The sequence below is a fragment of the Trypanosoma rangeli genome, assembly GCF_003719475.1.
Source record: "Trypanosoma rangeli strain AM80 chromosome Unknown Tra_15.4_contig_00064, whole genome shotgun sequence".
In the NCBI taxonomy this organism is placed as follows: Eukaryota; Euglenozoa; class Kinetoplastea; order Trypanosomatida; family Trypanosomatidae; genus Trypanosoma; species Trypanosoma rangeli.
In genome coordinates this window covers 1-15,619 of record NW_021705809.1, presented here as the reverse complement: position 1 = coordinate 15,619, position 15,619 = coordinate 1, and the positions used below count along the sequence as shown (strand labels likewise).

The 15,619-nt window shown below is 51.5% G+C and overlaps 6 protein-coding genes and 1 pseudogene across 6 annotated transcripts, besides 14 other annotated features; 1 reads left to right on the top strand and 6 right to left on the bottom strand.

Annotated features, from left to right (window-relative positions):
- Positions 1-45: 45 nt before the first annotated feature.
- Positions 46-71: a microsatellite.
- A 183-nt stretch (positions 72-254) lies between these two features.
- Positions 255-279: a microsatellite.
- Positions 280-514: 235 nt separating this feature from the next.
- TraAM80_02704 (uncharacterized protein) lies at positions 515-2,647 on the bottom strand (the record flags this gene model as incomplete). The annotated part of the gene is made up of 1 exon (XM_029379699.1): positions 515-2,647. One exon carries the CDS (start codon positions 2,645-2,647, stop codon positions 515-517), a length of 2,133 nt encoding a protein of 710 aa, XP_029240417.1.
- A 21-nt stretch (positions 2,648-2,668) lies between these two features.
- Positions 2,669-2,695: a microsatellite.
- An 82-nt stretch (positions 2,696-2,777) lies between these two features.
- Positions 2,778-2,794: a microsatellite.
- Positions 2,795-2,857: 63 nt separating this feature from the next.
- Positions 2,858-2,944: a microsatellite.
- Positions 2,945-2,993: 49 nt separating this feature from the next.
- Positions 2,994-3,869, bottom strand: TraAM80_02703 (uncharacterized protein; the record flags this gene model as incomplete). The annotated part of the gene is made up of 1 exon (XM_029379698.1): positions 2,994-3,869. One exon carries the CDS (start codon positions 3,867-3,869, stop codon positions 2,994-2,996), a length of 876 nt encoding a protein of 291 aa, XP_029240416.1.
- Positions 3,870-4,170: 301 nt separating this feature from the next.
- Positions 4,171-4,211: a microsatellite.
- Positions 4,212-4,602: 391 nt separating this feature from the next.
- TraAM80_02702 (uncharacterized protein) lies at positions 4,603-9,291 on the bottom strand (the record flags this gene model as incomplete). Its single annotated transcript, XM_029379697.1, has 1 exon — positions 4,603-9,291. One exon carries the CDS (start codon positions 9,289-9,291, stop codon positions 4,603-4,605), a length of 4,689 nt encoding a protein of 1,562 aa, XP_029240415.1.
- A 37-nt stretch (positions 9,292-9,328) lies between these two features.
- Positions 9,329-9,355: a microsatellite.
- Positions 9,355-9,382: a microsatellite.
- A 390-nt stretch (positions 9,383-9,772) lies between these two features.
- On the bottom strand, positions 9,773-10,294 carry TraAM80_02701 (small subunit ribosomal protein S11e; the record flags this gene model as incomplete). Its single annotated transcript, XM_029379696.1, has 1 exon — positions 9,773-10,294. One exon carries the CDS (start codon positions 10,292-10,294, stop codon positions 9,773-9,775), a length of 522 nt encoding a protein of 173 aa, XP_029240414.1.
- A 70-nt stretch (positions 10,295-10,364) lies between these two features.
- Positions 10,365-10,403: a microsatellite.
- Positions 10,404-10,761: 358 nt separating this feature from the next.
- Positions 10,762-11,904, bottom strand: TraAM80_02700 (uncharacterized protein; the record flags this gene model as incomplete). The annotated part of the gene is made up of 1 exon (XM_029379695.1): positions 10,762-11,904. One exon carries the CDS (start codon positions 11,902-11,904, stop codon positions 10,762-10,764), a length of 1,143 nt encoding a protein of 380 aa, XP_029240413.1.
- A 117-nt stretch (positions 11,905-12,021) lies between these two features.
- Positions 12,022-12,043: a microsatellite.
- Positions 12,044-12,427: 384 nt separating this feature from the next.
- Positions 12,428-12,467: a microsatellite.
- A 727-nt stretch (positions 12,468-13,194) lies between these two features.
- Positions 13,195-13,259: a microsatellite.
- A 206-nt stretch (positions 13,260-13,465) lies between these two features.
- Positions 13,466-13,515: a sequence feature (GA-rich).
- Positions 13,516-13,962: 447 nt separating this feature from the next.
- Positions 13,963-14,026: a sequence feature (A-rich).
- A 30-nt stretch (positions 14,027-14,056) lies between these two features.
- Positions 14,057-15,367, bottom strand: TraAM80_02699 (putative RNA helicase; the record flags this gene model as incomplete). The annotated part of the gene is made up of 1 exon (XM_029379694.1): positions 14,057-15,367. One exon carries the CDS (start codon positions 15,365-15,367, stop codon positions 14,057-14,059), a length of 1,311 nt encoding a protein of 436 aa, XP_029240412.1.
- A 16-nt stretch (positions 15,368-15,383) lies between these two features.
- On the top strand, positions 15,384-15,607 carry TraAM80_02698 (hypothetical protein; annotated as a pseudogene).
- Positions 15,608-15,619: the final 12 nt, after the last annotated feature.

Sequence of the window (15,619 nt, the reverse complement as noted above, 5' to 3'; positions counted from 1 at the left end):
GAGGGAGGGACAAGACAACGACACACTAGCCGGGCCGGTAGTAGCAAAAAACAAAAAAAAACAAAAAAAAAGCATAGAATAAACTGCAACACAAGCGACCTTGGTAAAGGCTGATGTTGGTTGTATCGTCGCACTTCAACTGGCACCCGCGCAGAGGCAGACACATCTACCATCTTCATTCCTCACGCTTCTCATTGTTTTCATTTCCTCCCACTCCCCTCCCCGCATGTATACCACCCGTACCTCACGCGTTCACAGACAACAAAACAACAACAAAAATGGCCTCCCCCTGTTGTTCACTTCCGTTCCTCTTTTTTAGTTACTCCTCACGTGACTAACCGTCCCCGTCTGTCCCCCTGCGAGAACTTGTGCCCTCACGAAGCTTACCGGTCGCTCTTCCAGCACTCCGCCAAAAGACTCATCAGCTGCGAATTCACCTGCACGCCCCCTAAAATAATGTCTGAGCCATCCTCAGAGCAGGCACACGGCGGATACGCCGTCGCGCGAACGTCGTCTAGTGCGGGGGCGCGTCTGCAGAAGAGCAACGCGGACGGCTGCAGAGATGGACGGCGTCACCGTCTTTCCGGCCAAAAAACGAAAAAAACCTCGACATATGAGACCCAACGCAAATGGCGTGTGAGGAACCTGCGCTTCTCGGGGGCGTCGAAAGGAGCGACGACGTCGAAAAAAGCGACGCTGTCGGCGCCTCCGCCTCAACGCACTGCTGCTGCAGGTAACATAGCTGGCTTTGTCGCACAAGCCTCAACATAAACGATTCAAAAAACACGACACAGCTCACGGCCCCACAACTCTTCTTTCGCATCCGCTGAGCCTTGCGTATCGCGGAAGTTATCATCTTGTCGGGAAGCATCCTCACGACACTGAGAGTGCGTTGCTGAAAGGGACACACAGGTTGAAAGTTTTCTTTGAACTTCTCCACCAAAATAGGAATGAGGCTAAACCGCTTCTCCAGACGCATGCGATTGCAGACCTCACCACGTGGTGAAATAATCAACACTAGATTATCTACAGAGTATGGGGAGAAAAGTAATCGCTCCACACGTGCCTCATCGTACTCCTCCATAACCCACTGCACCGGAAAGGAAGGGTAGGCGCATGAAAGCACCTTCCCCGCAAAAGGCGCTTCGTCGCACTGACAACTTGACGTACCCACAGTGGTACAATAGTCTCGGAAAAAAAAGGCCGCCAGGATAAGTAAACACCGTGCCAGCTCTGGATCCGTACCAAAAATCACTACACGTCCTACACGTTGTGATGAAAGCGAACAAGCGACATCGGTAGTAGTAACCGTGCTACGCGCTGCCGTGGAAGGTGCGGAGTCAGTCCTCGAAACTGAATTAAAGTCTAACCTATCCAAACGTTGGGTCCCAGCAGTAACAGAAATGCTTTCAGTGTCAACACAACTGATGGTACTGTTATTGTTGTTCTTGCCGACACTTTTGCACCGTTCCAATACAAGGGACAAAGCCCCATACGTATTATTATTGTTGCCACCGCAGCTACTACCACTACTACTCCTCTCTGCCCTCTCCATGTGTCTCCAGTAGTTACCATAGTTGTCAACCGTCTCTGCGCCCTCCTCGACGTTGTGTCGCGGTTGCCGTGCTTCCACGTTGGCTTGACCAGAGCCCCATCGTTCCCAATTCGACAGCGACAGCAGGCCGGCAATGACACGGCTTGTGAAGGACTCACTGAAACAACACAAACCATGCAACGCGCCACTCAACAAATTCTCAATGAAATCTGTGGCGCAAGACAGTTTTCTGGTGAAGGCACAAAAAAAATCGGGGACATTCACGTTAACGAGGCGGCTGTGCAGGCGTGGGATAGCATGCTCGTGTGCAAAGGCATTGACAAGAATTGACCCCAACGTCCGGTGTGTCTGTAACGCCTGAGAGCCTCGCTCCAACTCCGTGACCAACTTTCCTACTGCGGTGGTTGGGGAAAGCCTTAAAAAAAAGAGCTGTGTCGCCTTCATTGCAAAGTTGAGGACGGTATGCAGCAAGTTTCGCACAACGCTTGTGAAGTTGTCCACTAAAAACCGATGGTAGGGCTTATCCGCTGGGCACGTGACAACCAACGCCACAGCAGCGTATTTTGTTTGCATCGTCCACAACTCACCACTTTCTACGGCGACGGACACGACAAAGGTGGATACAATAATCATCCTATGGTACCGTACCTTATCCCGCGTTCGCACACACTCCAGACGAGAGCTCCAGAGGGGGCCATTGCGCGTGAAGGAGCTCTTGCACCCAAATCCAAGTGGAAACGCCAACTCCTGCAGCTTCTGTTGCGCCACTTCCTCTGCGGGTCCAAAGTAGACAAGATCACCGGGTGTATACGGGGGCGTGTCCTCGCACTGCGGAATGCGGTTCGAGTGGAAAATGGGAGAGCGGTTACACAAGAAGACGACAAAGTAAAATGTGGATGCAGCTTCCGCGGGGGGCAGGTGTGCAGAGGGAAACGGCGTCGTGGGTGGAGCCGCAGGAGTATTGCTATCGACAGTCTTTGCCACCGCCGCTGGCTTGGCCGCGAGGGGTATGGCCCCACGCACTCCTCCCGGCACGCTTTCACGATTCATTCCAACGTGTGACGCCTTCGGTCGTGAGACACACGCACGCATGCAAACTAACCCTCCCCCCCCAAAAAAAATAAAATAAAATAAAATAAAGCAACAACAACAAAAGGAAAAACGTAGGCATCTAGAGATCCCCCTCCCCGGAGGAGCAATTAAGACAACTCATCCCAGATGCCACACACACACACACACCGTCTACCACTCCACGACTCAGACAAGATTGCAAAGAAGGCCCAAACAAGCAGAAACACAGACAAAAAAAAAAAATTAACAAAAAACAAACAAACAAACTCAACAGTTTCAAAGAAAAAACCAACAACAACAAAAAAAGAATAAAATAAATCTACCAATTCTGTTTGGAGGACGCAAACCAAAATCAAACAACATCATGTCAGGACACAGAGGGAAGAGTTTGCCGTTTTCCACGCGGTGCCACACGGATGGCAGCCGCCTCGTCGTCATAGGGCTTCTTCTCTGCAGGGCTCATCGACCTCCACGCCTTCATCAGTGCACCGTCAGTCTGGTAAGTCTGCTGGTTGTGTTTGCAGAAAAGGTGAAACGACGTTGTTGGGCGCTTGTACGACCTCGCCCGCTTTCCGTCGTCGCTCCGTACATATGTCAGTGCCACAGAAGCAGGAGCACCTGTGCCGTCCCCGCAGCCTGACGCAGGAGTCACCGCCATGCGAGAGCTCAGTGACGCTTGTCTCCCCCTGCCTCGCCGGAAATTCTTTGGTGCATCCCTGCCCGCCACAATTTGCGTCCTTGCCGCAGCATCCGCTGCAAGTGCAGATGCGGCCAGTTCGTAGCGTTCCCGCGTTTCAGCATCTGCGGCAAGCCAAGCCTCAGCGTGAACACGCCTTCTGTCACGTCGTATTTCCTCCTCCTCTTCTCGTATCATGGCGTCATTCCCGTCCATTTCCACCGCAATGCCACATTTAGTCTCAGCGTCGCGACAGAATAGCTCAAAGGCTGTTGGCGCCGCAGGAGAGGAGCCCAGTGTGGTCACACCACATTCTTTGCCAGGCAGGGGACACGTCCACGTCAGACCACCTCCACCTCCACTGGCACCCGTAAAATTACTTGCAGGAACAGCAGAACCCACATTCGTTTTATAACCTTTGTGGGACGATGCGCTGTCGATCAGCTTGAAGTTTGACACGCCGCATCTGGGGCAGCAAATAACACACTGATGGCATCGACGGCATTGGAGTGCGGGTGCTGCTAGTGACGACACGCCTTCTCTGTTGAGACTGGGGTACGCAGACATGGCTTCCCCCTTATCCCACTATGGAAACAAAAAGATGGTCCAGTAGATATATGTATGCTTTTGCGTGTTTCTGTGCTTGGAATGTCGCTCGAAGCTTAGCTCAGAGGTCGGCGTAGTGCCAGGAGGGTTGTGAAAACATAGAAGGTACCACACAAACCAGCAACTCACATACACCCTCTCGCCGGCCCTTTTCCCTCTTTGCTTTTGAACAATGGATAAAACTGCCCTGGGACTGGCGACAAAAAAAAGCGGCTGACGCGCGTGCATGCGGTGGATCCAACAGCGCCAACGAGGCAAGTAAAACAACAGACAAAAAAAAACACCAGCAACAGATAACAAAAAATAAATAAATGAAAACCGCATGCAGCCCTCCCCACTTACACACAGACACAATCTGGCATGTAGACGCACAAGTCCACAGTGAGACAAGCCTCTTTCTCGTGACGTTAGCGGACACCCAACTCGTCGACGCCCTGCAGTCTACCGCAGCAGCATTGAAACCTTCAAACGATGTGTCAGGGGGAAAATACAGCATAAAAACCGGCACACTTCACCATAGCCTTATGTTCCATCAGCAAGGGAGAAAACGAGGCCCATTCACGCCCGCTTTTTCGTCCTCTTCAGCCACCTCTCTTGCGGGCAGAGGGCTCAGCCCCGTCAGCTGCACCACTGCCGCTGTGGCTGTGGTTGTCCTGGTTCTTGTCGTCGGCAGAGGGTTTCGTGCGACAGTTAACTACGATGCAGGCTTCGTTCTCGTGCGAGCCACGTAACGCGACGGTCTTCGCTCCACCGCCTTTAACACCTCATCCATATCTACTTCTTCTTCTTCTTCTTCTTCCTCTTCCTCTATCTCTTCCTCCTCCTCTTCTTCTTCTTCTTCCTCCTCCTCCTCGGCCAGTGTTTCCTCACCGCCGCTCTCAGTCTTGTCGTGTGGTTGGGCTTCGTTTCCAGCCTGGAGTGGGTCTGCAGGTGCCGACGACGCCAATGTCGCCGGTTCCGGCAAGGTGGGAACAGAGGCCACACTCTTAAGCTTTGTGTGCAGCAGCCGTATTTGCGCCGCCACAAGCTCATCACTGGCCTCCTTGCGGAACACAAGTCGAATAAGCTCCTCTGTCTCCTGCGTCGAGAGCTGTTTGTAGTCCCCGCTGGTAATGAGGTCGCTGACCACGTTCTTGTTTGGCAGGTGACGCAGAAACGTGGCTGGACGCGAAAAATGATGCTTCACCGCCTCACGCACCTCATCGTCGGTGGGAAGCACCAATTGCAGCGCCGTCTCGATGGAAAGAAGATTGGCCCGCAACCGTGTCAACCCGGCGGGGGAGATGGCCTTGTCGCGGAGGTGGGCAAGCTCCACCATGATCAGGTCGCTCAGTGGCTTGGCGACGGTGATGCCCACGTACTTCAGCTTCTGCTCCGACAAGTGCAACTTTAAAAGGGCAAAAAAGTTAATGATACGTCGATTGTATGCCTGCACAAACGTGTCCGGGGAGCGGGCAGTTGCCACAATATTGTACGACTCGTCGCGGAGCTGTGGGATGTACTGAAACGCCACAAAACGCGCCTCAAGCGATAAATAGAAAAGGCAGACCTGTGAGATGGTGTACATCTGCCGTAAAATACCAGCGAGGCGCATCCAGCGCGTCCCATCGCTGGTTATAGTTGCGGCCAAGGAGCTTGACCACCGTTCGTAGCGCTTAAAAAATATCTCCCCTGGGACCAGGCAATCGGCACTGGAGCCGTTATGCAACCCATCCTGCCAAACCGTCTGAAGAGCAACCTCGCACAGCCACTCCATGGAGTAACAGAGTATGGCAAGGGCCACAACCACACCATTTCCCTTCAGTGCAAGCTCTGAGGGAGGAATGCCGCCAATGTTTGCGTCAACGCCACTCTCACCAACGTCTTTTGACGTGAATAACATCTCTCCTCTTGCAAAATCATGTGCGACATGACTGTACTTATGTCCACTGGTGCGTCGCTCGTTGTTGTATGCGTAGTACCTGAATAAATCCACGTCAACAGCATTGTGAGCATCCAATAGGCGCGTTTCATCACACAGTGCCCTCCAGCGTGCACCGGGACGCCCAGAAAACGCCTCCTCAAACTCCGTGTGGAGCAAATAGTGGTACAAGGTGCGGTGCGAGATGAGATGAAATTTCTTTCTAAGAAACATGGTAAGCTCGGACAATAACGTCTCTGTAATATTCTGTTGAACGACATCGGCGAGTTTGCTAGGCAGCGTTCGGCAGGTGCGGGCAATCTTCTGCAGCACCTGGCCAACGTAATGGACACACGTAAGAATTGGATACCCACTCTCACCCTCCTGGCGAGGTGTGACAATGGGCCATTTGATTCCCTCCTGTTGAGCCTTCTGTTGATGCATAAGCGGCTCTGTGGCCGCGTTAGACGGCATTTTTGGACTAATTGACGGTTTGCTCGCATCGATCCCACCGGCAACGGTCGCATCTGCAAAACTCTCCGACTCCGACATATCCTCAAAAAGTCGCCTCAGCTGCTGAACATGAAAGAGGTACAAGTTGGGGATGCAGGTCTTCTGCAAAAAGTGATGGAGGGACTTTTCCATTTCCTCACGAGACTCACTCACAAAGCGCGGGGCACGCACAGCGCAACGCTGGTAAAACCGACGGACAGACTCGTAGCAGGTGAATATATTCATTGGGGTCAACACAAACCAGTTCGCTAAAGTTGTGGCCTGTTGAAGAAGCAGTGCGCTACCGCTTCTTACGCCAGCAGCAGATACGCTTACAGGTGGCACGGAGCCCCCCCTCGGCTGCTTCAGTTGTCCCTCTTTGGCACGCTTGAACTCTCGCTGGGCGTACTTGACCGCCACCACAAGACTAAATGACACATGCCCAGTCTGTTCCATCACTGCAAGCAGGCCAGAAGAATCTTGAGCAGAGAGCAGCTTCTCAAGCGAAGGGAAAGTGTCCACGGCGGCGCCGCTCATCAATCCAGCTGTCCGGTGCACGCGACCGGCGAGATTCCGATGCTTTAAAAATGGTTTGAGAGCAATCTCGTCCCCAAAATCCTCCTCCAACTCCTTTGCGTCGCAGAGCAGGCGGAAGATCAGTTCTATGTAGTAGCTAAGCTGCGATGACAGTACCCGCAAATCCCACTGGGAATACATTTCTTTAACGTCACGGCGAAAGGCCTGCAGTACCATGGAGGAGATCAAGCCACTCAGCTCTCTATGGTACGCCGTCACTTTCTCCTCGCCAGCATCAGGAAATTCCCAAATGACTGCCTCAACTGCCTCAGAAACGACATCCAGCACGCTGCACAAACAAACACGTCCTCCTGTCAACGTTGCAAGGCGGGAAAAAGTCTCATCCACATCCAACTTCACTATTAACCGTCTGAGCGCCAGCATCTCTGCATTATGCCCCTCATCACCTTCCTGCGCAGCATACTTGGCAAGTGTCTTTGACAGCGCTGTCGTGAGTATTTCCCGCATCTCCTCCGGGTTCGTCAACGGAGTTTGCATGACATCCCAGTCGCGGTAGGTTGTGTCGGGGGAAAAACCACCTGGTCGCATCAAAAACGAGGAAAGAAACGGAAAATATGAAACAAGAACCACTTTAATAAGATACTCCGCGTTACGCACAATCTTTTCGATTTCCACAAAAAGGACATTAAACATTGCACTCAGCTCTGACCGTTGAATGAGGGCTATGGCCTCGTCGTAGGAAATGGTAGGCGATGCAAGCCCTTTTGCTTGCAGCTTCGTCACCCGCACCGTGGCGGCATCTAAGCTTCCCGCGACACTCATCGACCGCACCGCACGTTGCCTCCATGCCCCATAGAGGCAAAAAAAGTCGGCAATAGACCGCTCAATACTACGCGTTGCTCGCGAGAAAAAAGCCTCATAGCAGTAATGCAGTTTTCCAAGCTCCTGCATCGCCTTTACACAGAGTGGGATAAAGCGCAGGTAATTCTTTATAATCTCCTCGTCGTAGGGGTCGTCGTGGATGTTGTTGACAACATCCGAGAATGTCAAGGTGGTTTTACTTGTCTGGGAACCGGTGTGCAGAAGTTGCTCGTGGAGCGTCGCAAGATCATCGATGGTTGGAACCGTTGATTCCGACGCACCGTCTACTAACATCTGACCCACCAGCTGCGCGTCTGCCTCATACATGCGCCCCTGGCGAAATACACAACTCATTAAATCTTCAACAACAATCTCATGCATCGTGTCTAACGTTCTATCCACATAATCGCGCAGCACTTGGGTCGCGCGGATGTTGGCAACCTCAGGCATTCCAAGCTGTGCCTTGTGCTGCCGTAAACGCTGCACCGCCGCCAAGTAATGGTGCGTGGCAATGAGCTGTTTCACCTCAGACTCGCAAGAAAGTGAGGCCTCCAGCCCTTTCAACGATTCCTTCATCAGCAGTGCTTTTGCGGCACGCATACGCAACACCTGCAGCTGTTCCGCGAGATTGTCAAAGGAGGCAGCCGCCATCGCCAGCTGTTGCTTAAGCCGAGCTAACATCTCATCACTGCCAGAGATAGCCAACACCATCTCTGAGAAGCCCGCAACAGCCTCGTTAAACTCGTCATGGTGAGACTCAATGTAGCGACCCATCATGTCGTCTAAAACCTCTTGAAGCTCGTAATACGCCGCCAAGCGCTCTTCGATCTCGCCCGCGGCAGCTTCAGTGCCATCTTCGTTGGCAATGATCTGAATAACATGCTCAAAGGGAACGAAGGTGTCCGAGAGAAGCTCAGGCTCCACCTGTGAAAAGAGTGAATTCGCACTGCGAACAAACTCCCTATCTACGTGACTCGCATCCCCACTCCCGGCCTCATCATAGTCTTCCTCATCACCACCATTGTCAGAGTCATCCTCCCTCGCAGCCATCGTCTGTTGAAACAGTTTCCTCGAAAGGAGCTCTGTTAACCCCCTTCCTTGCACGTCTCTGCTTTTACCTGCCTGAACACCACCCGCGTCGGGTGCACCGGCTGCCGGCAAAATATCACATTTCCGCACCAAATTGTTCATTAACGCACCTGCTAGTGATTGCGTTGGGGCTTGGCTGCGACCAAAGACGGGGAAAGTGTCGGCCGCTTCCCCACTGCCGTTTCCTTCCCACTTTGACGGTCCCGGCTCACGTTCAACGGCTAGTGCCTCATTTTCGCTTTCCTGCTCCTCATTTTCTTTTCCACTCTCTCGCTCCGGCGTCGCAAAGGCAGAGACAGCGTTATTGCGCAAAAAAGCTCCGGCACCAAAAATATTGGCTGCGGTTCCACCGAACATTGCACCACTTTCAACAGCCAATCCCGTGCTGCCGGGGCCATGGAGATTGGCACCGCCACCTGTGTCCATATTCGCTGTTGCAAAGGGGCTTGTCGAGGAAAGACCAAAGACGCTATTGCCTGCGGAAGCGTTGTAACGCCATGCCATGGCCCCGCTGCGGCAACGTGCGGCCCTAATCCTAACCCTCCTTTCTCTCTCTCTCTCTCTCTCTGTGTGTGTGTGTGTGTGTGTGTGGTGTTGCTTTGGCTATTCTTCCCTGCCTGTGTGCAGTCGCCACTTCGCGGTTAGATTGACAAGATCGGCAAAAAATCAAACAATACAAAAACCAAAAAAGAAAACAAGAAGCTTAAATGTGCGTGCCGGAGGAACAAAAACAAAGCACATATTTCACAACGAGAAAAAACAAAGAGTGGGTGAGAAAACAAACAAAAATAGGCGACGTTACAAAACCGACGACAAAATCAAAAAATAATAATAATCATCAAGAAAGCAAAAACAAAAAAGGAACGGAGAAACAAAATGAACACCTCAACTGTTCCTCCACTTCCTCCAGCGCAGTTAGCGACTCAATCCAGTTGTATTTCTCATGACCTCTGCTAACTGGGTTTAGACAACAAGGGGCGGCCTTCTAGTTCTTGGAGAACTTCTTGCCCAGCTTGTCCGCGGCGGACTTGCTGACAACCTCCAGCACGTTGTAGCGGATCGTCTTGCTCAGCGGGCGGCACTGGCCAACCACCACCTCATCACCAGGCTTGGGGTCAAAGCAGGGGCTGCAGTGCACCGTCAGGCTGCGGTGACGCTTCTGGTAACGCTGGTACTTGCGGATGAAGTGCAGGTAGTCACGGCGAATGACGATGGAACGCTTCATCTTGGTGGAGTGCACCACACCGCGAAGAATGCGACCACGGATGGACACGTTGCTGGTGAAGGGGCACTTGCGGTCAATGTACTTGCCGTTTACAGCCGCCTTGGGTGTCTTGAAGCCCAAACCAATCTTCTTGGAGTAGCGGATGTGGCCGCTCATGTTCACGTGCTTCTTGTTCGGGTTGTGAATGTTCTCATTCACGGCCGTCTGACGCTGGTAGGCCTTCTCATGCTGCAACGTCAGATCGACGGAGTGCACGCGGGCGTATTGCTGCAAGGCTGTCATTTGCTTCTCGTTCTATTGTGCACGCAAGGCGGGAAAGGCAAAAGTAGTCAGCATACACAAGGCATTGACGAAGAAGAAGTAAAATAATAGTAATAATGATAATAAAAATGAGCTGTCGTTCCCGATGCAAAAAGTCTAGGGGAGAACCATATCGATAGGGAGGGAGGGGGGGAATCTACGCCCTTTCGCTTCTGCTCTGCCCACCTCAGCGCGGCCCACACATGCACAAAGTTGCACGAGCAACGACTTCTGCACCAGGAGGCAGACAACAAAGAGAGTACTCCACGTGTAGCCACAATAAAAAAAAAAAAACAGACAGCATCATCAGCGAAACAAAAAAAAGAAACAGAAGGAATTCCCCCAGTACGACCCTGATAAAGACATACAAAAGTAAGGGGGAAACTGCTCATTGCTCTAACTCACATCCTGTTCTCTAACTTTGCCGTCTCTTCCGTGGCAATATCGCCCTATGTGACCTTTTGCTTCCCTGACAATGACGGCGAAGGTGGAGGCACCTGAAACCGCGCCAACGGTGCCTCCGCCGCTGGGGGCAGCGATAGTTGTGCCCCAACACCACCGCTTCTGCAGGAACTATCCATGACAGACATGGCACCGTCGTCTCTGCGATGCAAATGGCCGAGGCGTGGGCCCAACGTGATGGGTGTCATCGGCTGACTAACGCTTGGACCAAAGCCTTGATCGGAACACCGGTGTTCAATATTTTCCACAGGCCCCGCAGGCCCCATTGGCGCAGCGGTTGTGTCGAGTGCCATGCCATTACTTGGCTGTAAGCCCTCGTTTCCTCCTTCGTTCCTCACACCATGCAGAGGTGGGTTGTGTAACTGCCGCCGTGGGTGCGTCTCCCCTGGCGCGTAAGTAGATGGCAGTTGTGGTGGTAAGTGTGGCGGTAATGTCGGCGTTTCCATCATCCCATCGCCTGGATTCTTCCTGGTCCGTATAACAACCGCTGCCAGTGCATTTAGTGTAAAAACGGACAACGCCAGGTAAAACGATACATGCAGCTCCATATAATTAGTGACACGGCCCAACGCATAACGCCTCGTTTTGGCACACTTTAAGAAGTACGTTGACAGTATGTCACGCTCCCTCGCCACGGGCTCCAGCATGACAATTCCAATGATGGTAAGGAAAAGCTCCCAGACAATGAGTACATCATGCCGAATTACCACAAAATGGTATCGCATCTCGTGCATCTCCATCCAAACCCACATGCGATTAATCGCGCAGACCACAATGTTCAACGCAGCGCACGTAAACAACAGACGTATATTTGTTGCATTTCGACTGATAAAATAACCCACGTTATCCGTTGATACAAGATATTTGACGCTGGAGAAAATAGTCTCCGGATGATATTCCACCAAAAGGGAACAGCTATCCTTAAGCGTTAACGGTTTAATCTGGAGCGGAGAAGTAATGAAAAAGCTATTATCCAAAATCTCCGAGGCAGCATTGGCGGTGCGAATGATACCAAAGATAAAGCACGCAAGCTGCACACCAGTGGCGAAAGTGTATAGATGCAGCAGCCACCGCTCGCAAAGGGTACGCTCTACGTTGTAAATCTTCTGTTCCCTGCCGTAGATATTCATCAGACGAGTGCTCCTCCCTCAGTCACCCAATTGAAATGCTAAAATCTATGAAACTTTCTCTTTCTCCTTCTCTCCTTTCCCGCCCCAATGAAACCTCCAAAGTATTCGCTTCCTTGCCTCTCTCTCTCTCTCTCTCTCTGTGTGTGTGTATCCGTTATGTATATATCTGGATTTAAAGGCGCACCTGCGATTTTCTCTTCTCACCCCCGCTTCTTTGGTGCCCCGACTTCTCTACTGCGCTCACGTCTGCGTGAGTCTCCTCCAACGGGAAAATTTCCGTAACTGAACAACAGCGAACAAAATAAGCGGCCTGCGTCAAGTTGGAAACAAAGTAAAAAGACTGAGACGCATAACAAACCCAAAGAGAAAAAAAAAGAAAAAAAGAGCATAACAAGATCGCATGATCGTCATAAAGAGAACCAGATCAAAAGAAAGCCAAAGGGGCGAGGTGGGGTGGGAAAAAGTATCACGCACAGAGTGCCACATTATTTTTCTTCTTTGTGGCCTTATATATAAGTATAGAGTGATGTGTGTGTGTGTGTTTGTGTGGATGTGTGTGTGTGGTTTCCCCGTGATGCCAAAAAAGGCGGACAGACCACAACCCGCAGGCGTATTGTATTTGTATGCGTGTGGAAATCGAGAAATATGAGAGCGCGGCGTGAGGTAAATAAGAAAAAAAAAAAGTTTGGGAAGGCGATAAAGAAGCCTCTTTTCATTGGATTTGCAATGCGGGGGAGGTGAAGAGAGCTGGCTGTTTTCCCCACTCCCCCTCTACGAGCCGCACTCCCCCTCTCCCCACATGCTCATCAACTCATTGCAGCCGTTACTTCTCCTTCGCATTCTTCCCTCCCTCCCTCCTCCGCACACCTCTGCAAGCACTACCGGGATGCATTCACCTCCGTCTACAAGGAAGCAAACAAATTGTTTACTTCTTCCTCCTTTTCTTCCTACAATCCAAGAGAAAGCACACACACAAAAAAAAAAACAGGCCAAAAAAGTAAATAGTCATCATGAAGGAAGAGTAGTTCCAATCATCATTGTAAATAGTAACCGCCGCCGTTGTGCATTGCGTGGGCAGCGTTCACCGTGCCTCCCGCCCCCTTCCGCCTTTCTCCCCTCATTTCACATATTTCTCTTCTTCCACGCCGTACATTATTCTTGCTGAGTGTTTGCCTTGACTCCACCACCACCCTCTTCTTTGCCCTTAAAAAAGTGTCTTCCCCTCCCCGCGATCCTCCTCTTCCTGGACGAAAAACAATACCAGCAGAAACCCGCTGTACGCCGTTAAGGAAAAAGAAAGAAAAACAAAAGGGAGATAGAAAAAACTAACAAAAGCGCAAAGAAAAAAAAACAAAGGAGCTGGAGACGGATACAAAGACGAAGAAGTAAGACGGTGCAGGGAGTCTTGCACAGAGATGAATGTGCCTGCCCTCTGCACTTTCCCCTTTCTCTTTGAGTTGCATTTCTCTCTATCTCTATCACTCACTTCCCGCTTCTGCCACTGTCGCGAGCCCCAGCACTGCCGCCAAGTGTGCCTAATCTGTTTGACCGCGACGACACGCCTCCCCCCCTCCTCCTCCTCCTCCTCGCCTGTGCCCCTCTTCCTCTCCTGACTCGCGTACGCAGCGCTGGTTCTATGCGCTGCAGGCATCACAAGTTCCCACAGGCGCGCTTCGGACGCCCGAGGCAGCGGCAGCCAGAGTAAGACACCGATAGGCGGAAGGAGAAGCAGAAAACAACACCGCCTCACAAGGTGTGCGCAGAGACACAGAGAGATATAGAAAAAGTGAGAGGTAGAATTCGATGCTTCCCGCCACAGAAATACCCAAACAAAAACAGGTTAACTGCAACAGAGATCAAAAGAAGCGGATGCCAAAGAAAGCGGCCGTTGACATGCTTCTTCCTCATTGTTGATATGACCAATTAACCAGACAGAACAGTCAAGTCCCGGTTTATATCCCACTGTCATCCCATTACACAGACGAAGCTCCTTTTTTTATTTCTCTTTCTCTTTCCACCATCCGTCCCCTGCTCACACAACATCTCTTATACCTCCACCTTGTGCTTCTCTTTTTTCTTTTGCCTTTTTAATTCTTTTTCTTTTACTTTTTATTCTTCGTTTCTGCACTCATGTCGTTCACAGGCCTCTGCATTACTGATTCATGTACTGGCTCTGGTTAAGTTGAGTGCTGATGTCTGTCAGCTCCTGGACCTGCATCTCAAACCTCTCCTGAAGGTCCTTCATAACGCCGTGATCGGTGTACTTCCGATTCTCGCGCTTAATCTCCTTCTCCTCATCGGTGAGGAAGGCAATCGTCAGCCCCTTCGTGCCAAAACGACCTGCACGACCCACGCGATGAAGGCACGAGTCCGCATCCGAGGCCATATCAAATTGCACCACGAGGTTGATGCGGTCAATATCGACACCACGGCCAAAAAGATCAGTGGCAACAATAATACGGGTGTGATTCGACTTGCAGCTTTCATACACGCGGAGACGCTCGGGCTGTTCCATGCGAGAGTGAATAGCCATGGCGGGAAATTTAAGGGCCTGCAGCTGGCGGCTAAGTGCCTCGCAACGCTCCACAGAGGAGGTAAAAATAATAGCCTGGTTGAATTCCACAGCATCAAGAATGTCGCATAGTTTACGGAGCTTTTGGGCCTCTGTAACGTTCATGTAATACTGTGCAAGTCCGTGCAGTGTAAGCTTTGCCCGCTGATCCACGTATATCTCTGTCGGGTTACTCATAAACTTCTTCGCAACATTACGAAGCTCATCGGTCATGGTGGCAGAAAACATCATCACCTGCTTTTCCTTGGGTGTCTTGAGAAACACCATCTGAACGTCGCGGCGCATCTTAACATCCTCTAAGCAGCGGTCAAACTCATCCACGACAAACCACTTGACGCGCGACGCGTCAAGGGCTTTGCGCTGAATAAGTGCGCTGAGACGCCCTGGTGTTCCCACCACTATCGCAGGGACTTCCTTCTTGAGCTGCTTCACGTTTTCGTCCTCCGGGATGCCACCAAAGAAAACACCTGTGGTGCAGTACGGCAAGTACTTGTTAAAGCGCTTGAACTCTTGCTCGATCTGGTACGCCAACTCACGGGCATGAACGACGACGATTGCCTGGCAATGCGGTTTCTGCCCTTCTGGCACCTTCTCAATTTGCTCCAACAGCGCAAAGACAAAGACAGCCGTCTTTCCCATACCAGACTTAGCTTGCGCAAGGATGTCGGCGCCAAGCATCGCCTGCGGCAGTGCCTGATGCTGTACTTCGCTCGGGTGCTCAAAGCCGTTCTCGCGGATGGCGTTGGCAAGTTCACTCTTCAGGCAGAAGTCTTGAAACCCTCCCAAGGCGACGGCGCTGTGGGTCCCCATGCCCACGCCCATATGAGGTTGGGCGGACACAATAGGCACCTTCACGTCATCCCCGTCAAAGTCGGCAAGTCCACTGCTCATTTTTTTCCTTTTTTAGATGTATGCGTTTTCCTCCTTGTTAAATCTGTTTCCTTACGAACAGGCTTTTTTTTCCTCCTCTGTCTTCTGCTGCTTCCTTTTTTTAAAAGAAAAATTATTCTTCCTCCTCTGTTTTTTTTCCCCCCCCTCTTTGGTTTCTAACGCGGCGGTTGCAAGAGATGAAGGGAGAAACCAGTGCAAGCAGAAGCAACAGGGGCACGGCGGCTGGCATACTGCGGGGGAGCACAACAAAAA